This window comes from Protomyctophum parallelum (genome assembly GCF_964188405.1).
Source record: "Protomyctophum parallelum genome assembly, chromosome: 2".
NCBI classification, from domain to species: domain Eukaryota; kingdom Metazoa; phylum Chordata; class Actinopteri; order Myctophiformes; family Myctophidae; genus Protomyctophum; species Protomyctophum parallelum.
The window spans coordinates 51237605-51260051 of NC_139699.1; the positions used below are offsets into that span (position 1 = coordinate 51237605).

General features: G+C 39.5%; 2 protein-coding genes across 7 annotated transcripts in view; both read left to right on the forward strand.

Annotated features, from left to right (window-relative positions):
* The window catches only part of taf1b (TATA box binding protein (Tbp)-associated factor, RNA polymerase I, B), a 96310-nt gene extending 94793 nt beyond the window's left edge, over positions 1 to 1517 (forward strand). For all 5 annotated transcript variants that reach the window (XM_083793811.1, XM_083793812.1, XM_083793813.1 and 2 more), the window contains one exon: positions 44 to 1517. In XM_083793811.1, the coding sequence (XP_083649937.1) occupies positions 44 to 281 (238 nt within the window). In that variant the 3' untranslated portion in view covers positions 282 to 1517. The remainder of the gene's footprint in view (positions 1 to 43) is intronic.
* A 923-nt stretch (positions 1518 to 2440) lies between these two features.
* cstf3 (cleavage stimulation factor, 3' pre-RNA, subunit 3) lies at positions 2441 to 19865 on the forward strand. Of its 2 annotated transcripts, none has more exons than XM_083759927.1 (20): positions 2441 to 2634; positions 4677 to 4787; positions 4960 to 5055; positions 9348 to 9380; positions 12134 to 12231; positions 12333 to 12399; positions 12505 to 12539; positions 12959 to 13085; positions 13200 to 13277; positions 13402 to 13564; positions 14401 to 14510; positions 14614 to 14730; positions 14842 to 15060; positions 15576 to 15678; positions 15909 to 15978; positions 16092 to 16287; positions 16383 to 16530; positions 17080 to 17174; positions 17289 to 17349; positions 19337 to 19865. In XM_083759927.1, exons 1-20 carry the CDS (start codon positions 2608 to 2610, stop codon positions 19525 to 19527), a joined length of 2145 nt encoding a protein of 714 aa, XP_083616053.1. In that variant the 5' UTR covers positions 2441 to 2607; the 3' UTR covers positions 19528 to 19865. The 2 variants fall into 2 exon arrangements, with proteins under 2 accessions (XP_083616053.1, XP_083616054.1); XM_083759928.1 differs by having other exon boundaries at positions 19340 to 19865.
* The last annotated feature ends 2582 nt before the right edge of the window (positions 19866 to 22447 follow it).

Genomic DNA, 22447 nt, shown 5'->3' on the forward strand with positions numbered 1-22447 from the left:
TGCTGTGTTACTTATCAGTGTGTCTGTGTTGTCATCATTGTAGGTTAAGTTGTAAGAGCCACTATAAGGAGCTCAAGTCCTCCGACGTGCTACCCAGAAGCTATGTTTGGCTGCTGGAGCTCTTCTCCTTCCTGCTGGACGTGAGAACAGCCACCCTACATGAAGAGGTGAAGGTCCTGGAGGGGAGACTCTTCAAACGCCGGGTCCACATGAAGAGGAGCCTCAAGCACAGGAGATGGATCCACTGGTGGAGAACCAGAGGACACTTGATCAAAGTGTGAGGCAGATGAGCAAGGCACTATACTGAGCTTCCACGTTCACTGACTGCTAAGTGGGTTCAAACCCTTGTTTCATTACAGATGTGTCACAATCTCACACCAACACTCATTCAATCATGGACTGAGAGACACCAAATGGTTCAGTATATATTTGTGTGAGAGTTGTGACTTAACAGAGACAGTAATGGAGCTGCTTTAAGAACTACGTTAAGGGACAAAGGAGGACAGTTGTGTTTAAATGAAGTGTGTTCACATGTTTTTGTACAGATTTGTTTTACAAACACTGAAGGAATTGTTAATAGTGAAACAAGAGGACAATGAAAGCAGATTCCTATATACTTGACCATGGTCCTCCATGGCCCTATACTCCTTGCTGTAAATAGCAGAACAAGCTGTTGTGTCTAAAGCTTTTACATCTTATGTACATTTCGGTGAATGTGACCCTCAGAAATGGGTTGACAAAAGTTGTTTGTACAGAAAATAACTTATTTTTTTTTACATATTGTTCAAATGGATGTAATTTTTTTGTAAAGTTTTCACAATATTTTCTTTGAGGTGGATTGTACACCATTCAAAGTTCTTCTAGAGTTATATTTGAATTTCATGTGCATAGAAAGCAGTTTGAATGAGATAGATGTATGTTGATAGTTTTCCCAGCAATGCCATAGCCACTTATGCCATTAACAATCTACAAGCTGACAAAGCAGCATTATATCAGAACGCATTGTTCGCTTGTAGAGCTGCAATTTTTGTAAACATTAAACAATCCTTTATCAGGGAAATATTTGCCTGATGAAGACTCAAATGTCGAAACGTGCCATTAATAAAAGTACGTTTTATGGAGCAGCAGACAGTGCAGATGTTTTTATTCTTACCTTTTTTGATAAACCACCTCACTCACTGCATAACTTTTTTCAGACAAGATTTTGACTGAATGTTATTTGTAATGCTCATTTGCAATTCTGTGATATTGTCACATTTCCTTTTAAACTAATTAGGTGGTAGATGATGTGTGGATTTTGTACAGGTCATAAGTTATTGCGGAAATATTCTATACTCATTTCCATATTTATCCGGATTCCATACTTACCCAGACCTGAAACAATGAAACAAATCATATTCCATACTTGTGTAGAAACCTTGTGTACAGCTCTATGCTGCTCCCTGGTGCCTGCTGCAAAACATTACAGGTGGCAAAATTCTAGTTATTCTGGGAAGAATTAAGCTTAATTTTGTTTCTACTACTACTCCTTTTATGTGCTGTTTGTATATTATTGTTTGTCTTTGTCTTGATTAATTAAATATACAGGCCCCCGGCCCCTATGGAGTGCTTTCGTGAGTTTGTCCTTTTAGCAAGCCTTAGTTTGTATGAAACTACCTCTGCTTTTTCTGTGATCATGTCATGTCATGTCATTGAGGACTATCAGAATATAGTAGAGCTATGTTATACATATTTTGACGAAATCACGTAGTACCTTACCCAGTGGTTTTCAACCTTTTTCATAAGGCCCGTTATTTATTTGGCATTTTAGGCCCACGGACCACCATTTGATGAGATTTGGCCTCTTAGACACAAAACTGATTAGGTTTTTTTTTCATGTCGGTACCATAGGAGAGAGTGAGTAGTGACAATGACAATTGATTGATTGATTGAAATATTTATTAACAGTTTGTAGAATTTACAGTACATTTTAAGCACAAACTCAATACAAAGACTGTTAACTGTGAGTGGACGACCCAATTAAGCATTAGGCCTACACTTGTTTACAACAGGGTCCACATTGTTCAATTCATCAAAACATTTAGAGACATACAAAAGAACAGAACAGGAATTCATCATATAGGAAGCAAAAAGGGAAAAGATACATATACAGTGAGGGGAAATGGGGCGGGCCAGCATTGCTCAAAATATCAATTATTATTATTTTGAGCACTTGTGTTGTGTTGTTTAATTTTTTTTAACAAATGTAAAAATGAAACCAAATGGTTACATTTTACACTCTTTAAACTCTAAGGTACTTCCATTTGGTTACCAACTCTCCATCGCTCCACTGCTCAAAAGCGCCACTAGCGGCCTGAAACGGAAAGACGGTTAAATTTGGCCTCGCTCTGAGTCTGAATGAACAAGGAGGAAGTAAACCATTTTTTCGCCATTTTGAGAAGACACTAGACCAGACCACCAGTGACTGAGCGCTTCGCCTGCTGCCAAAACCAAACTCCGTCTTGAAGATATGCCGTTTTAAATTTTTTGCCATATTAACGATACATATTGTTGTTTACGCCCTGACTGTTGCAATTGCATCTAGACAATTCCTCTCCCAGCCCAGCCATGTCCACCGAAGTAGCAGCCGACCAGGTAGGCAATGGGGACGCTTAGTTAGCAAACATGCTAACTGAAGAGCTATCACATTGAAACGCTTCTAGTACCGACTGCAGTCTGTCTGCAGGGCCTGCCTCGCGCCGCTAACGTTAGCTTGTTTAGCAAGCAAAGCAGAAATCTACACACAAGTGACTATTTGCTAGTCGGTTTTATCAATAATAACACCATGCAGTTGACTGTCTTAAACGTTATTCCAAACTCTTATGACATACATTTGTAAGAGGAAGGTGGTGCAACAACACGTCGAAATACATTTCAACTAGTTGGCTAACCTTTCACCCACGTTAACTAGCTAGTAGTTAAAACCACGACAACAGGAGGTTGCATGCACTATTGAACTGTTTGTGAAATGCAACTGTTTTTCATTAAACGTGTACTTTTATAAACGTTGTTTAAATGCTGGTACGTCTTTTATCTCGCAATGGCCATGACTTGTGACCGAATTTCTAGTCTATTAAGCCCAAACTACACAAGGGTCGGGTTGGGACAAAAGTGTTTTAAGGTAAACCACACACTATGTGTTTTACCTTAAAACGGTTTTGTCCCAACCTGCCCTTTGGTGTGGTTTGGGCTTGGTCTCTAATGGTTATATCCTTACATTGGTTATCCAAGCATTTCAAGGTCTTTTAAAATTTATTTTTTAGCATGGATCAGTTTGTTGTCTGTGCTAGTTAGTCTTAAATGCTTGAAGTAAAGGTGCAGGGTGCAGCTCATTTTAAACTCCAGACAGGTCAGACTAGGACCAAGATTTTTTGATTGAAATATTTATTAACAGTTTGCAGAATTACAGTACATTTCAAGCACAAACTCAATACAAAGACTGTTAACTGTGAGTGGACGACCCAATTAAGCATTACACTTGTTTACAAGAGGTAGCTACCATGTTCAATTCATCAAAACATTTAGAGACGTACAAATAGACACTTCTATATAGTTAAAGAACATTAAGAAAGCAGAACACAGGTCAGACTAGGACCAAGATTAAGAAAGCAGAACACATATCACATGTGAACTCATAACCTGAGACCACCTCGTGTCACCTGGCTTTCCCTGCTCTCTGTCTGTCAATCCTGATCCAGTCTAGAGCCCGCCACACATACACATGTAAAGCAGTGGTTTTGTTCAAAACCTTTTCATATCGAGGTCCATTATTTATTCGGCATTTGGTCCATGCCACGGGTCACCATTTGAGATTTAGCCCTGCAGAACCAAAACTAAACAAATATATATATATATATCCACAATTCCATGCTGTATTGATGTTGGTATGATACGAGAGATAACAGGCAAACGTTGATCAAACTAACAATTATTCTACATTCTAATTGTGTAGACTTCTTATAAATTAACTTAAGTAATGCAGATGTTTAACAATAATTGAACTCTTGAGAGTGTAACATGAAACCATATGGACCCGAAAGGGTTACGGGTTCATTTGGTTTCATTTTACACTTTTGAATATCTATAATGGTCCCCGGACCACTGGTTGAAACTTGAGAACAGCACCATTTCTATATCCTTTATAGAGATCCAGAATCGATCAGCCACCACCACCAAATTGCCACATAAATATACATCTTATCTATCTCAACATTTCAGACTTATTTTACATTATGAACTGGAAAAAAAACTAGGCTTGGCTAACCATGTGCCAACAATAACTACGTCTACTTGCACCCCAACCCCCCCCCCCCCCGCCCAAAGCGCTCAAAGTCAGACATTAAAACATTTCAGCCTACAATCTCATTTGTTAATTTATGTATTTGTATGATTTTAAATGCCTTGTTTGTGAAGCACATTGAGTTGCTTTTTGTGTATGACATGTTCTATATACCCTCTATATAAATAAACTTGCCTTGCCCCAAAGTCTGTGTCCAAACTGATTTAATTGTCTGGTTTCTTATTGTCGCATCAGCTATACGGTTCCATGAGGAAAGTGGGCATTCTACTCACAATGGCATTCAAAGTGCATCTGTTAACTGTATATATTTCTGCCCTGTGAATTTGTTTTCTTGTAGGCTGCTGCAGCAGCAGAGTATGTTCCGGAGAAGGTGAAGAAGGCTGAAAAGAAGTTGGAAGAAAATCCATATGACCTTGACGCATGGAGCATTCTGATTCGAGAAGCACAGGTTTAGTGACACAGGGTTGCATTCCTAGGGGTTCTATGACATTGGGAACCAGGGGTGGAGGGTGGGAAGGGTTATGGTTAAAAAGTTATAATACATTACATCCTTTTCCATATAGGAGTGCTTTTATCCTTTTGATAACTAGTATAAATGTAAATGCATTCTCATTCTTCAGAACCAACCAATAGATAAAGCAAGGAAGACATATGAGCGTCTTGTCACCCAGTTCCCAAGTTCTGGCAGATTCTGGAAACTATTCATTGAGGCTGAGGTTAATATATTTTTATTTCTTTGTGTGCATGGCTGGGCATTTTCCTAACATGATCAACAATGTGACTTTCACACAAACAAAATGTTTCAAATGGACGGAGATTTAGAGCCACAATCCTCAAGTTCAACAAATGATTCGGGACAGTGTTAAATACACATTTAATTTTGCTATAGCCTACAGATATCACAATGGAGATATGCAGCTGTAATTGGCAAGTTAAATTGAATGTGTTAAAGAAATGTCTAAAAACATTGAGTAATCTGAATATGGTAGGTGAATTAAGGATTGTGACTTTAAATGCCAAGAAAGGGAAAATGAGCTTGAATGACTTCTTTAGAAAGTCTGCTTTTGTTCCTGGGTTTAAAAAAATATGCGCAGTTATTTTAAATGGGGTAAAGTGCATTTGTTGCATGTTTGATCTGCAACAGTATTAAAACTATTTTAATAGTATTGGAGTGCATTAGCCTTTTATTGTCTATTGTGTCTATTTATTGCCTCCTGTGTCATTTCTTTGGGGTAATTTTTGTTTAAAACAAATACACTATGAAAGACAGCTGTGGTTGTTTTGTGGCCAAATCACTATTTTGCGACCAACTCACTTGAATCAGAACCCCCACACCACCACCACTAATTTAGTTTTAATGACAACAGATTCATTCACCCCCCCCCCCCCCTCCCCATCTTCTCACTCCATACCATCAGTTATTGATGGTGTTTGCTTTTCTTTTGCAGTTATGCATTTTTATTAGTTTCCATTTACTGCATTTATTGAGACTATTCCCTAGCAGAGATTCTGAAATTCCGAATCATAACTCGGAACATACAACAGTTTTATATTAAATGTAAATTCTCACAGGGTTTGGTCAAAGGTTTTTTTTTCTTTTAGCCATCGTTTGTATTCTGATCATTGATACAAGCCCCATTCACTCCAGACATTTAGAGTCTAAATTTAGGCTATATAGAGTGAGGATCAGCTAGCACGTCTTAGAGATTGAATTTAAGTGAAGCTAAGATTTTTTTATTTATTACAGGTAGGTCAGTGTAGAGAGAGATGACCTATTATATTCCTTATTTAGAGAAAGAAGAGATGCAAGACAAGACGGGGGTCAAATTCAAACAGATCATTGCCCTCAGAGTCACAATTAGCATAGGCTGCACTAACTAGCTGAACAGCTGGCTAGCTCAGTATCCTTCAGAGAAACTCACTCAAACCATCCTTTTTTTTCCTTTAGTCCAGTAAACATTAAATACTAGCTTTATCCCTAGCTCTGGTCCAAGCGTTAGGAGTTCCTCCATAACGCTATCGACTGCATTTTCCTCATTTGAACAGGATTAATTTATCTACTTTCTCTGATTGTTGAAAGCCTTTTCTCCACAGTGGGAAACACTCTTTCAGTAAAATCCACATTTTAGCCAGAAAATAACACAATCCACTTAATTTTGCCACCAACGGATGTGGTCTCATGGTGAGTGGTGAAACTTATTTTTACAGAAGTTGTTCAATGAGGAAAATACACGTATAGTTAAATATGAGGGAGAACTTTAACGATATGGACCAGAGCTACTATTATCCCAACAGGTGTCAAAGCAAATCTTGCCATTAACACCAGCACATTATTGGAACAATTAAATGATTAATACCACAAGTATAACAGTCAGTTCCCACTAATAGATTTTGTGTTAAGTACTATGTAAACAAGCATAGCACATGACCCCTTCCATAAGCACTTGACCCCTGCCTGAATCATCCTTTGACTGGGATTCCCCCCCTCCTATCCCCCCTCTGTCTACACCAAAATAGCCTAGCTCACAGCGCAGTGGATTGCGAGCTTGAATAGTTTGCCTGTTATGACATGCCCAGAATAAGTATACAGTCCTTGACTATGAAAGCCCACATTATTCTATAAATTAATCTAATGGAGTTAAAGGGGACGATTCCACCATATTTTATTCTAATTAATCTTGGATACAATTAGAGTAGACTATAAAAATAATAATAAACGTCAATTGGTACCCCCAGAAGACTGGATTTTCTTTATTTCCTCAGTTTTCTGAATCATGTGATGTGAGATTGACATGAGAAAGAATATTAGAATTTAGCTGTGTGTACTTATTCTGTCCTAGCATGTCATTGCATACAGCGAGACACCTTTTTTCTTTTGCTGAAGTGACATTAGATTGCAGGATTAATTTCACCAAGCTATGTTAACTTGTGTACTTGATTACTATTACAATTTAAGCTTTCCTTCTCTCTCAGTCCCGTTTTTGGATTATCTTGTTTGTCAGCCCTATAATTTGATAGCCAACCTTTGATTTTAATTTGGTCAGTTATGCCATTTATGGAAGTGATGGTGTATTCAGCACTATCTAAGATAAAGACCAGTTTTTCTGCTCTTGCTCAGAATTTACTTGATTAACAACCTATTAGACTTGTTATTGATGCAACTTGAAAGAAATTAAGCTGTATTTCCTGGTTATCTTTTGATCATAGTTGTGCTCAAGAAATGGAAACTTTTGGATTGCAACGATTCTATTTGCAGACTTCCAGCTGATTTATTTAAACCTAGTTTAGCATTTGGAGTAGACAGACATCCTCTTTTGGCTTCAAGTTATATAGTTAATTTTTCTCTTCTAAGAAATGTTGATAGCTGCAAAGTTGCAAACAGCATTTGGAAAAGCTTGCATTGCACTGAGGCTTTTGTGTATATAGCAACCCCATGCTTTGCGGGGGTGATTTGCTAACATTGTGTAATAAAACATGTAACCATAGAAACTTATTTTTTTATATTGCATCTGTGGCATTGCTTAATAAAGGCAGATTGATGGAATCAGTTTAATTCATATATATATCATTTATTTTCTCTGGGGTTTACCTGAATGTTACTTCAGCTTTTGTCCAACTCGGTTCTCTGTGGTGTTTTGAGTACGACAGGCTGGTTTATTGTTTGACAAGCACATTTGTATCAGGAAAAAAGCATTTCCTCCAAAATACTCAACAGAGGGAGGCATTATTCATCTAGCTATTAAGATCTTGTGCAATATGCATCTTGGATTTAATGCAGCGTTTGAGGTAAATGTCAAACCTTTGTTGATTTATGTCAATAAATGGTCAAGACTTGTATTTCATTTGTGGAACTTCTTTTCTTTTCCATTTGCTTATTGGGGGGCCTGGTACATGGGCAACATTGTATGGCAATGTAACTAGGTCTCGGAGATGAGGAAAAAAAACATGCCAGTTCTTAGACACCTTTTTGTTTGTCTTGGCTACTTGACTTAAAATGTCTTCCTGGTAATTTTCTTATACTGCACCATAAGTTAGATTAGATACAGCTTCAAGCAGACCCATTTCTTTTTTTTTTTATAGATACTGATATTGAACCCAACAGTATCATTATGTAGATAAAATGCACCGTTTGTAGGTATTAATTTGGTTCTTTTAGCACCAACATGTCGAGTGTAGTCTGATTTGTCCATTTCTGATGGTATATCTTCCAATAGTGGCTTCCTAAATACATTATTGCTTTGCTAGCAATTTAACGAGGTAACTTTTTGCAACAATTGCCGTTTCTATTAATTGGCATAAGAGTGACAGCAAATCGCTGTGCTTCTACTGTGAGAGCTATCCTGGGCACTGAATCCACACGCCCCGGTCGCCCTAACCTGCTTAAATTGTATTGTTTTGTAGTGTTGGGCCACAGTGTATTAACATGGTTACAGTAGTTGGCTGTTTCTGCCCATTGGCCATCAGGTTTCCTTGTGGTTTTCCTCTGTGGTAGAAAAACAAACACACTTCCTCCTATGCATTGGATAGTACCATAAGGAGGACGCTGAGAAACGTTTATTCATGTAGCAATAACTTAGTAAGGAAACAACCTGCAAGGAGGCTGTGAAGAGCTCTGTTCTTAAGTGGTGACAGACAGGAAGCGAGAGAGACGGGGAGCGACACAGCAAAGCTTGTCAGGATCGGACACGTGATGCGAAGAGCTTTGTTTCTGTTTAAGGCCTACTATTGTATTATACTCTGTTCTTTATTTCAAACTTTACACTGGATTTATTTCTGGAACACATCACGAGAGGTGTTTTTTAATTGTGGGTTATTTGGCACAAAATGAAAAGAGAATAAACCCCTCAACATGAAAAAAATACATTTGTCATTCTTGTGTGAAATTCACTTTGTTGATCTTTTAAGGCTTTGTGTGTGAGAGAGTTTGCGAGTGTGCATGAATGCATGTCCATTATAAGCCATTGGTTAAGACTGTTGAATTAACATGCATTTACACTCTTATTCACAGGTCAAGGCTAAAAACTATGACAAGGTAGAGAAGGTAAGTCATCACACCCTGAGTCCTCTTTAGCTACGAATATGAAGTTGCTCTGATCATCAAAACGTCTACAGCCTTTGTCACAGCCAGGACACTCTAGTTTGTCACTATAATGACTACTGGTAGTCTAATGAAAGCTTAATGCTCACCCACAGAACACCTAGTTGTGTGGCCCAAATGGCCTACATTCATAATGACTATTGATTTAATTATTTTCCATTCCAGTTGGATTAGAACAGTCTTGCACATGTTGCACTTTGATTATGATCAGAGTGCAAAACAATCTAAACGCCTCCCCCTACAGTTGAAATTCCTAATGATAATGATAGTTTTCAACTATTATAAATGTACCGTACGGGTACGTAGACCATACCTAGAATATACCAAGTCAAATCATAGATTTATTTGATGCATTTAGAAAGCTGTTCCTTTTTCCGTATAGGTCTGCTTTATCTTTGTAGATTTCGTTTTCAGTCGGTAGGCCTACACTTAAGCATTATGTAATATATAACTGAAGTACTTACAGAAGGACCCCCTCTAAAACCAGATGATGCATCTCAAGGGGCTATCCTCTAAATTAAATTAAATTTCAATATATATAATGTTCAGAATTACAGCTTTCAAACCTAATCTCATACCCATTTAGGCCTTAAATAAAAATCTTCTAAATCCTCCAGTTTTCTGAAATAAATATTTTCAAGCTGTATATCTGCTATTTTTCAATAGCTAAATTATAACAATGTTTAAAACACCAAAAGGGGTTCCCGCCAATATCCCCTTATATTAGTCATCTCATCACCGGTACCATAGTTTTTGAGTGTTTGCATTAACCTTAGCACCTTTCATACAAAACATACAGCCCACAGAAAAAGCTAAAATACTAAATGCATTAACAAGCAATTAGGCGTGCACGATTATTAAATTATGACCGATCTCCGATTATTTGCAGGGTCATATCTGCCGAGACCGATTTCTGATATTATACAGAGGACCACAATGGAAATGAGCATAGGCCTGCTTGTTAATAAAGTATTCAATCAATAAATAGCCTATACTCTTTTCCAAGTGTCTGTTTTCACAACTGAATGAGATGGAGAGATGAGTACACAAATGAAATGTAGAAAAATGTAAATGTTTGTTTTTACTTCAGATTTTACATATTTTATTAGGCTTTTGTTAAATTTTACATTCAATATTTTATTTATTTTGCTATAAAAAATATTAAATTATGGGGTTTATTGATACCGATTTGCCATTTTTATGGCAGATTCCGATTATGCTACAGATTTATATTGTGCATCTCTACAAGCAATAATATATTGTATAAATGAAAGAAATAAATTATGAATACAAATGCTAAAAAGAAGTATTTTAAGAATATATTAAAAGACAAGAAAATGAGAATCATTGTTAAATGCCAGATTAAGGTTGTGCTTGTCTAGGGATTAGAATCCCTAGGGATTAGATCTATGAGTGTCTAGTAGTATGTGTTGAATAGAGAGTCGCAGTCCCTCCCCCTTTCAGAACGGCGAGTGGCCCAGGAAATGAAAAGCAATGCATTTTTCCCATAGCCGTTTCTGAAAGTATTTATTTAAAGACGGTTACGCCGCGGACAAAGCCAACTCGGATCGTGACAAATCATGACAATGAACACAATATTTTGGGCCGATCAAATAATTTATAAGAAGAAAAACAAAACAAATAGTCTTGTCTCCTGCCTTTATTTTCTTCTTTCTAATGATTTGATCGGCCCAAAATATTGTGTTCACTGTCATGATTTGTCAAGATCCGAGTTGGCTTTGTCCGCGGCGTAACCGTCTTTAAATAAATACTTTCAGAAACGGCTATGGGAAAAATGCATTGCTTTTCATTTCCTGGGCCACTCGCTGTTCTGAAAGGGGGAGGGACTGCGACGCTCTATAGCAGGAGTAGGATAGAGATATGAGCCAGAAGGGTACAACAACAGTGAGCACACAAATGTGTGGGATTAATTGGCATGACGACTAAATTGGGAGGGAAAAAAAGTAGGCAAAAACTAATTTGGCTAATGTAAATTTGAAAGAAAAAAATACATGCAATAAAAAGATGACTTAGTATGATAACTTTGAATATCTGCAGTAAATCTGACTTTCATCAATCTCTTTGTTGGCAAGATAACTTGAGACTGAGTCTGGAGGTATAGAATTTCATGAAACTTGTTAGGGAATAATCGGGATGCCTGGAAGAGATTAATTTATGGGTCGTCACAGTATGATGATTGATAATTGTAACAGATTTTTCCTAAAATCGAAAGGGGGAATGCCCCAAAGGACGGATTATGTGCACATGCACAGGCCCTGAGCCAATGGGGGCCCATGGATTGAAAATGTCCTCAGTCAGGCTTCCAACAAGCTTTAACTGACCTGATTGGACATTCCGTTCCAGAGATGATGGCCAAAACATATTGCCTTTTTCACATTTATATCTAATAGTATAATTTCTCATTTTTACAAGGTCATGAACAAAACAATATTTCACATCACTGTTAACATTATTCTAATTTGAATATGTTTAACTGTAGGAGGGAGACAAGAGGCTGAATATGCAGCTACCCACCAGGCATTGTCTCCCCCCACACAGCAGCCAATTCACAATTCACAAGCCTTCTCACTGCCACTGCTTGCATGCTGTGATTGTGCTTGATTATTCATTTAATAATTTTATATTATAGTTAATCTTTCACAGTCATTCTTAGCTTTCCGCTTTATCCCTTCTAGCTGTTTCAGAGATGCCTAATGAAAGTCCTGCACATTGACCTGTGGAAATGCTACCTCTCATATGTTCGAGAGACCAAAGGAAAGCTGCCAAGCTACAAGTATGATTTGTAATTTAATCACCCTTGAACTAATTCATCACTTTGTGTACTCTAGTCTCCACTCTCCAGTACATTTCAGCTCAACTATTTTTGCCCATTAGAGAGAAGATGGCCCAGGCTTATGACTTTGCCCTTGATAAGATTGGCATGGAAATAATGTCTTACCAAGTAAGTCATATTTCTTTAGTCATCATGGCACTGTGAAATGGTAAAATATACAAATTCTATTTAGGTCACTTCTGTCACCTAACGGGTTATTCTTTTATCTCACAGATTTGGGTGGACTACATCAACTTCCTCAAAGGAGTGTAAGCAGAATATGCATTTTCTTATCTTTTTTAATGTTTTTCCCCACTTGAGTGCCCTATTATATACTTCATCATATGACAGTGTCACAAAGTAGCAAAAATATCGGATATACAAGGCCTCCATGTGTTGCATAGAGGCTATTTTTGATATTTCCGAATATTTTATTAATTTCTTCGCATTTTTGGCTATGCCCAAAATACTGTTTTGTGCAGTGTTAATTTTGTTGACTAAGACTAAACAATTACAGAAGACTAAATAGCACTAAGACTCAAAAGACTAAATCAAAATCTGCTGAAAGAATTTACACTGAATTTCTGAGAAGTAACTATTATGGCCTTACAAGCGACACTACTGTTTCAGTGTGATATGAACGGCGCCAGTGTTTCATTCTAGGTAATTTCATTGTGTTTCCCATTAGTGAAGCCGTGGGCTCCTACGCAGAGAACCAGCGCATCACGGCAGTGCGGAGAGTATACCAGAGGGGCTGTGTGAACCCCATGATCAACATCGAGCAACTGTGGAGAGATTATAGTAAATACGAGGAGGTGATGGACATGGGCGCCTTAATTACCCATTTATGTTTATTGAATTTATACTCACAAAAGGCGAGTTTTTTTTTTTTTTTTTTATCTTCCCATGCTGACATATTTTCTGAACAGGGCATCAATGTGCACCTTGCCAAGAAGATGATTGAGGATCGCAGTAGAGACTACATGAATGCTAGGAGAGTGGCAAAGGTGAGTGTATAGTGGTGGAGGGTAAAAAATAAATAAATCGTCTGTTTTGAATCCCAAAACATCTGTGTTTCGTTTGTGTCTTTGTAAATTAATCTCGGGACTGGTGTGTGTGTGTGTAATGCAGGAGTATGAAACCGTGATGAAGGGTCTGGACAGGAATGCACCCTCGGTGCCACCCCAGAATTCTCCTCAGGAGGCCCAGCAAGTAGAAATGTGGAAGAAGTACATCCAATGGGAAAAATGCAACCCACTGCGAACAGAAGACCAAACCCTAATTACAAAGAGAGGTGACCTGTTATGGAGACTATAGACCGAGCTCAGTTAGCGCTCATCATATATTAATACAGTGGAAAGGCAGACGGATGTACAGTAGATTGTTTAAATTTGTTCAGACAAGCTGAGGATATTGCTGTAATTCACAAGGCTAGGACATTATATTAGATTTAGAACCTGATATTCCTTGACATAGTTTATAGTGGACTGGGTTCGAAAATGGATGAATGATAAAGAATTGGCTGGATACAGAGTGGGGGGGGGGGGGGGATTATGACATGGGGTTGAGACTGGATTATTTGGTTTAAGTTCTGGTGCCTCAGAGGGGGGGGGGGGGGGGGAGGGGGAGACTGGGTGTAGGAGGGATTTGAAAGTGATGCACAAATGGGAATAGGTCCAGTCTGTATTTATAGAACTTATTTGCCTTTTTTTTTACCATTTTGAAGAACATTTAAAAATGGTTCAAATAGCTAAACAAGCAACGTGTCGATGTAGATCAGCTAGTTGAACTATTTAAAAATGTAAAATGTTTTTCAAGATCGTAAAATATGGCAAAGAAGTTTAGGGATAAAGGGTTGGGCCGGTTTAGCTGGTAATCCAGCATGACAGCATGTCGCATGTTCGAGTCCCGATCCCAACAAACTTTGCTGTTTCTTCCCCTCCATCTCTCTCCCCGTTTCCCATCAACTCACTATCTATCAATAAAAGCAAAAAAGCCCCAATATAATAAAGGGTAGGGCGTGCATGTTTTAAGACTTGGAATGGAGTTGTCCAAACAATAGCCTGTGACTGTCACAGTGAATTTATTCAGCGCAGCCATCTCAACGTTTGTTTGCATCTTGTGTTCTAGTGATGTTTGCCTATGAGCAGTGCCTTCTTGTGCTGGGCCACCATCCTGACGTATGGTACGAGGCAGCACAATACCTGGAGCAGTCCAGCAAACTACTGGCAGAAAAGGGGGTAAGAGGATGCCAGTAGACCAGGTGTGACGTGTGTTCTGCCATGGGTTAGTCTTTTCTAAATGAAGCATGACGTGAAACCTATATTTTAAATTTGCTTTTAGGACATGAACAATGGCAAGCTGTTTAGTGACGAGGCAGCGAACATCTACGAGCGTGCCATTGCGACTCTTTTGAAGAAGAACATGCTGCTATACTTCTCCTTTGCCGACTATGAAGAAGTGAGTGTCCAGCTACATTAATTTGGACAAACTTTGTCTAACAAATACATTGGTAATTAAGGAGGTAAATGGATTTGTCAGTACTAATCCGTTAACTTCTGCTCCTCTCAGAGTCGTATGAAACATGAAAAGGTCCACAGCATATATAATCGACTGTTGGGCATTGAAGACATCGACCCTACTCTGGTCTACATCCAGTACATGAAGTTTGCCAGGAGGGCCGAGGGCATCAAAATGGGTCGCACCATCTTCAAGAAGGCCAGAGAGGACGGACGTACACGTCATCATGTCTATGTAACTGCAGCGCTGATGGAATACTACTGTAGCAAGGTGAAGACATAAATACTCCCATCTACTTCGTTGTACGTGAAATAGTGAAAATGGCCAATCTACAAGCTCACAATGCGTTAATGAGCTTGCAGATGTGTTTTTGCAGAACGTTTTCCTATTATGACATGCCCCAGAATTAGAGGTGCTCCGATCGATCGGCCGCCGATCAGCAATTTGCCCGATCTGGAGAAACCAATCTTTTATACCATTTAAGTGGTATAAATGTCAATCAGATGTATAGTATGATATTGTTTTGCATTTTTGTGACGGACATAAACATTCTCCCCATCCTCCCCACGCACAGGAACAGTTTTGATATGGGTTCTTTTGACATTTTGGAATTTTCCCCTTACACAGACCGGTATCGAACGGCCAATCGTGAGAAAAATTGCCGATCGGGATCGGTCCCAAAAACCTTGATCGGAGCATATCTTACCCAGATAATAGGGATGCTAGAGTTCATGTGGTTTTTGTTTTTTATTAGTCTTTAAATCCGTTCTTGTCTTTCTTCACAGGATAAATCTGTGGCCTTCAAGATATTTGAACTAGGTTTGAAGAAATATGGTGACATCCCAGAGTACATTCTTGCCTACATTGATTACCTCTCACATCTTAACGGTAGGTTGTGATCGACCCTTTTCATACTGTAGTAGTGTAGTTTATACATACCCCAAGTAGCTATGATTGTTGCTCTACACGTAGAACCTGTTCTTGCATCAATACGTCAGAGTTTCAACTAAGTTTATTTGGTTCTTTGTTTAAGTTGTGTGGCTATAGACTTTGCAGGGTTTTTCTCCCAAATTTAAGATTTAGGAGTGACTTTTCCTCCTTCCTCTTTTTCCCTCCAGAGGACAACAACACTAGGGTACTGTTTGAACGTGTCCTCACCTCAGGAAGCTTGTCGCCTGAAAAATCTGGGTAAAGGCAAATGTTGAGTACGTTTTATGTGTTGAAGTGTGGTTGATATGCTAATCCATGTATTTAATGTTGTTTTATTCACTCCCCCCCCCCCCCCTCCCTCTCTCCCTCAGTGAGATCTGGGCTCGGTTCCTAGCCTTTGAGAGCAACATAGGAGACCTGGCTAGTATTCTGAAAGTGGAGCGCAGGCGTTTCACAGCCTTTAAGGATGAATATGAGGGCAAAGAGACTGCCTTGCTAGTAGACAGATACAAGTTCATGGACCTATACCCTTGCTCTGCAAGTGAACTGAAGGCCCTTGGATACAAGGTGTGTACACAGCGTCGTTTGGTTTAAAGGCAGGTTAATAGGTCCTGCTTTTCATTTTTAGTTTTATAACCCTGTGTCATCTGTCGTGTTTGTAGGATGTCTCTCGTGCCAAACTCGCTTCACTACTCCCAGAGACGGTGGTGACCCCATCTGCACCCTCAAAGGACGAAGCAGACCGTAAACCTGAGTACCCCAAACCGGACACCAATCAGATGATCCCCTTTCAGCCCCGTCACCTTGCCCGTATGTAACACCTCATTGTTCTTTCAACAAATCTGCCCTGATCATACCTTAATTCAGTGGTTATCAACCAGTGGTCCGGGGACCACCAGTGGTCCTTGAGACGGTTCCAGGTGGTCCCCAGCTAAATGATGGAGAGTTGTTAACCAAATGGACCCTTATAGATCTTTAACTCTTGAGAGTGTAACATGAGTTACGGCAAATTATTGTTAAACATCTGCATTGCTTAATTTACAAGAACAATTTACACAATTATAGAATGGAATGTGGAATAATTGTTATTTTGATCAATGTTTGCCTGTTATCTCTCCTATGGCACTACATCAATAGAGCATGGAATTGTGGACAATCTTATCCAACAATAACATATTCTAAGTCTTGGGTCTGAGAGAGGCTAAATGTCATCAAATGCTGGTCCGTGGCTCAAATGCTGAATAAATAATGGGCCTTGATTATATTAAACGGGTTGGAAACCACTGCCTTAACAACCTGAATTAAGTTGAGAATTAACTTGTTTGTCCTCAAACGTGTGAAATTGTCTGTTGACCACAGCTCCAGGGTTGCACCCTGTCCCTGGTGGAGTCTTCCCTGTCCCTCCAGCTGCTGTTGTGCTCATGAAGCTGCTTCCTCCACCCACATGTTTCACGGTGAGTAGCTGCAACAGTCCAGCACGCAAAACTGCTGAATTTCAAGAAGCAAAATCCATTGGCATATCCGTGTAATTTCAACCATTGGGCATCTGTTTATTTCTGTCCCATTAGGGTCCCTTTGTTCAAGTCGATGAGCTCATGGAAACTTTCAGGAGATGCACACTTCCCGAGAGTAAGTTGGCATTTCTCAGCCCTTTAGTTTAGTCCACTGGTTCTTAAACCTGTGGCAAGGACCTTCAAATGAACATGTATTTGGCTATGGCTAGCCCCCCATCTGAAAATATATTGTGCCAGGAATATTTATAAAAATAAAATGTTTCAAAATCTTACATTTATTTTTTGAAAATGCATCACATCTACAAGCTCAGATCGAACTTGTAGATTGACTATTTTCAAATAACTAACATAGGCCTAAAGTGGTTAAAATAATACTATATGAACTAATTTGCGGGACCCCACATTGAGAACCACTAGTGAAATTTCTTCTGCCTTCATGTTACTTTGTGTCAGCCCCTTGGCATAATACAGTGGTTTTCAACCAGTGGTCCTGGGACCACCAGTGGGCCTTGAGGGGGTTCCAGGTGGTCCCTAGCAAAATTATGGGGAGTTGGTAACCAAATGGACCCTTACACTGTAGATCTTTAACTCTTGAGAGCGTAAAATGAAACCAAATCTATTTTAACACCCTGAGCGCACAGGACGGAGTTCTCCACCCTATCAATTAGTAACGCCCAACGCTCAAGACGGAGATTGATCAAAAGGACGAAAATTATTGATATCAAACCGATCGCATCGCTCCACACTACAGCGCAACACTCAATGTTATTTTCCGGCGGGACATCATCGAAAATGTTCCACCCCATTTTAGGCTACGAGATCGAAAATCTTAAAACGTGAATAACTCTTGATCTAAATAATTCCGTCCAATTCTAAGAAATGATTATGTGTTAGATGGCCCACCGCGGTCCCATCGCTAGTCGCGTTAGTATTAATCATTCCTCCCGTTGTTGTGAATCGCCTCGAGAGTGTTTTGGCTACATCAAGCTGAACCCTTGAGAGTAAAACGTGCCAATGAAAAAAACTGTAATATAGTGACATCACATTATCAGCCCCTCACCTAACCCCTCCCCCTTTATCATACAACTACAGCTGTGGGTGCGGCTTAAGTTCAGGTGGATCACCACCCACCAGGCAAACCAGGCATACTTAATGAACTGGTGGGGGTGCCCACATAAAAACGTAATTTTAACAATTCTGTACACTTTTTTGAAAAAACTTCTTCCTCCTTATATAACAATAAGACTTGATGATCATGTTTTAGCGTGGAAAAAAATCATGGCACTTAATCTTTAAATTAAAATAAGTCTACTAGGGGCACGGTGGCACAGTTGGTAGTGCTGTCGCCTCACAGCTAGAAGGTCCTGGGTTCGATTCCCACTGGGGACGCTGTGGGCACTGGCGGCGTGTTCCCTCCTCCGCGTCATCAGTGCCCATACCCGAGGCGGGGGTTGGCGATATAGGGCCTTTCTGTGTGGAGTTTGCATGTTCTCCCCGTGTCCCTTAGGGTAGATACCCTCACAAAAGCATGGCGTAATCCTGGTCTCTAAAACTACCTCCCCCTGGCCAGCCGGGGCGCCTGATGGAGGGGAAAGGAACTGGTCGGAATAACGTGTCCCTTCCACGCGCTACGTCCGGCCGGGGAAATTCCCCTCTGTCAGGTGAAAAGAAGCAGCTTGGACTCCTCATGCATAGAAGGAGCCATGAGGTCAGTCCGCTGCCCCCCCCAGGTTGGCAGAGGAAGTGTAGCGCCGGGTGAAAAGAAAAACTGGGTTACAAAATCGTGGGATAAAAATTAAAGGTTAAAAAAAAATAAGTCTACACATTTAGAGAGAATGTAGAAGATTTTATTTTATTTTGATCAACGTTTGCCTGTTATCTCTCCTAATGGTACTAAGTTCAGTACAGCATGGAATTGTGGACAAAATCTTATCCAACGACAACAAAATATTCTCAAGTTTTTGGTCTGAGAGGTTAGATGTCATCAAATGGTGGTCCGTGTCTCAAATGCTGAATAAATAATGGGACTTGATATGAAAAGGGTTGAAAACCACTGGTATAATACATGTAAATGTTCATCAACTTTTCTGTGTGTTTGGCAGCAGTAGAGGCTGCTGTGGAGCTGATCACAGGCAGACAGCCCGACGCAGGTGGCGAGGGCAACGGAGCTATGGAGAACCACAAGTCACTGAAGAGGCCCAACGCCGACTCGGACGAGGAAGACGAAAAGGGAGCCATAGCCCCACCCGTACATGACATCTACCGCGCACGACAGCAGAAGAGGATTCGATGAACACAATCCCAAACACCCCATGGTGTTTGTTTGAACCCTGCAGGAATGTAATCCCTCCCTGGTGATCGTATCGGGTGAACATACCACATCATGTCTACATCTTCGTGCGTGTGTCTTGACAGAACCTGCTTACTGTTGAACCTTGTACAACACACAAACACACGCGACTACACAAACTTTATGTTCATTGTGGCTTTTTTTTTTTTTTTTTAACTGGACAAGATTCTGTACAAAGTTTTTAATTCAACCCGTTGATCTTGGCTCACAGTTGTTTTTGTGATGACAAAGTGCAAGTCCTTTTTTTAGGTAAACTGAGAAAATGTATTTCCTTAAAATAAAATGGGGAAAGAAACAAAACATTGTCTGTTTTCATTTGAGTCACTTTTTATTCTGCATGTAAAGTTAATGATTCTGGGTTGAACATGGTTTCAGAGCTCCCTCTGGTGTCTAACATTTTTGAAGTAGTTTGACAGGTACATGGTGGTCTTGGTGGTGTAGTGTATCTTGTATGCCAGGTGTTACTGGGTGTGTGTGACTAACTGACTGAATGAGACACCCTGGTTTTCACTTATGGTTTTCACAGAGTAGTGACTGTCACAAACTACCTAGAGTCTAGACAGACACCTCATGTAAGTAGGTCATCGGTCAGCAGAGGGAGACATAACCATATAGCGTATCAACAATGGTAATCCAGAAACAGACCAGAGCAAAAGACAACCGAGTTCTTATTTTTCATAGTTATATTTCTTCCCTGTGCATCGTTGACAGTGTGTGTGCATGGAGTTTACACTGTTTTATCCGTACAAGAACGCTAAACTTCTTGTTCTTATGAAGCTCATGGCCCCTGTCTAATGCATTATAAATAAGCATAGCTTGTTTTAATCAAACCAAATCAAACAAACGAATAATTAATTAATTATGCATATATATATGCATTTAACAACACTATATAATTGTAGTTCTAAATACAGAATATTTTTTATGAGAATTATACACTGATCCTGACTAAAATAAAACGTCAGAGCAGTCGGCCTACCCAGCATAGCCAGTGATTATGAAGTATTATGACACTTCTTATAATTCATTTTAAAAAGCTTTATAGTGTTATAGTGTTCTTATAAGTGCTTATAACTAATTATACAGTGTCTTTTTTTTTTTTTTTTTTTATCCCACGATTTTGTAACCCATTTTTCACCCCTGTGTCAATCATCTAATGTGATCCTGGGCTCTACACAACCTCCACCAACCTAGTCCCCATATATGGGGGACAAGGGGAGAGCAACAGACTTGAACTCATGCTTCCTTCATGCCTGAGTGTCCAAGTTGCTCCTTTACACCTGACAGGGGAGAGTTTCCCTGGTTGGACGTAGCGCGTGGAACACGTTATTCCAACCAGTTCCTTTCCCCTCCATCAGGCGCCACGGCTGGCCAGGGGGAGGCAGTTTAGTGACCAGGATTACTGCATGTTTTTTGTGAGGGTACCTACCCTAGGGGACACGGGGAGAACATGCAATTATACAGTGTCATGAGCAGATTACAATGTATTTATACCATACATGAGTCATGACCTTATAAATCATGAAATGCTTAAGTGTTAATTATTGTTTTAAAGCATTGACATATAAATACACATAAAGCATATTCTATTGTTTAGGTATTAGATGCAAGACTGCTCAATGAGTACCTAGTTAAGATTTGTCTTTGTTTTGTCACGGTGCTCAGGTATGAACTGCCATTTAGGGCAAGATAGCATTTGTTTATTCAAGATTTCAGGGTAAGACAATGAAATAATTGAACACAATGTGACACACCCATATAGAACATATCAGAAGATAATATGTTACATGTATAAATGTCATGTAATTCAATGTCCTGAATCAAGTTTTGAAACAAAACAAACAAGACAGACACAACGACAAAACAAGACAACATGGCATGGTCACCTTTCAGAGCAGCATAGAATGGACATAGCAGTGCACCCACACATAGTTCCTCATAATAAATATACTACTAAACAACCCAGCTGCGTCGGAGATCACGTCTACCATGCTCAGATTCAGGTTTAAACTCATTCAATCTGGAACAGCATGGAACTGTAAAAGGTATTTACCAGTGTGAGGAAGCGACCCTGTGTCCTCAAACTTGGATACCGAGCCTCTCAAGGTACATCTAATTATTTTCTAATTGAATAAAGTGGAGTACATCTCTAATCCAGTGAAAATGGGATTAGAGACGATCAAAATTAGACGCCTAGCTAAGAGAGTGGTAAAGGCTACCAAGTGAGCTTTGTATTTCGATAGTGATAGGAGTTGGGGAAGAAATTCCAAAAATAGCCGTCATTACAGTTGGTTCAAACGGTATCCCAACACTCCTTGACATGGTGTCAAAGATCTCATTCCAATATCTACGTAAAGAAGGGCATGACCAAAACATATGTAGGCTATATGTTATTATTCCAATGGGGTTTTTTTCTATCTGGTGGCACAGAGTTCCAGGGCCATCTGGCTGAGGGCCCTGGGGCATCTCTCTAGTCTAGAGTTTCGCTGTGAGTGCCTTGTTAAGGAGGGATACCGGAGAACTCGCTTAGTGCATTTTAGTTTTACTTCACCTTCATGGCTTCATTTAAATTGCATTGCATTGAATTGAGAGAGAGAGAGAGAGAGAGAGAGAGAGAGAGAGAGAGAGAGAGAGAGAGAGAGAGAATAGTTGTTTAGAGTTTACACTAGATGAAGTAGGAATGCTAAAGTATAAACACCAAAGTACCGAAACAATGTAATTCATTAGTAAACAACATCCTGAATTGGTAGGCCTACTATCATTGGTATTCACATACTCAACTTTTTATCATTGAATATCTGACCATTTAATTGCACAAAATAATTTGATCACTTTGGAAATGAACTATAACATCTGCGGGTTT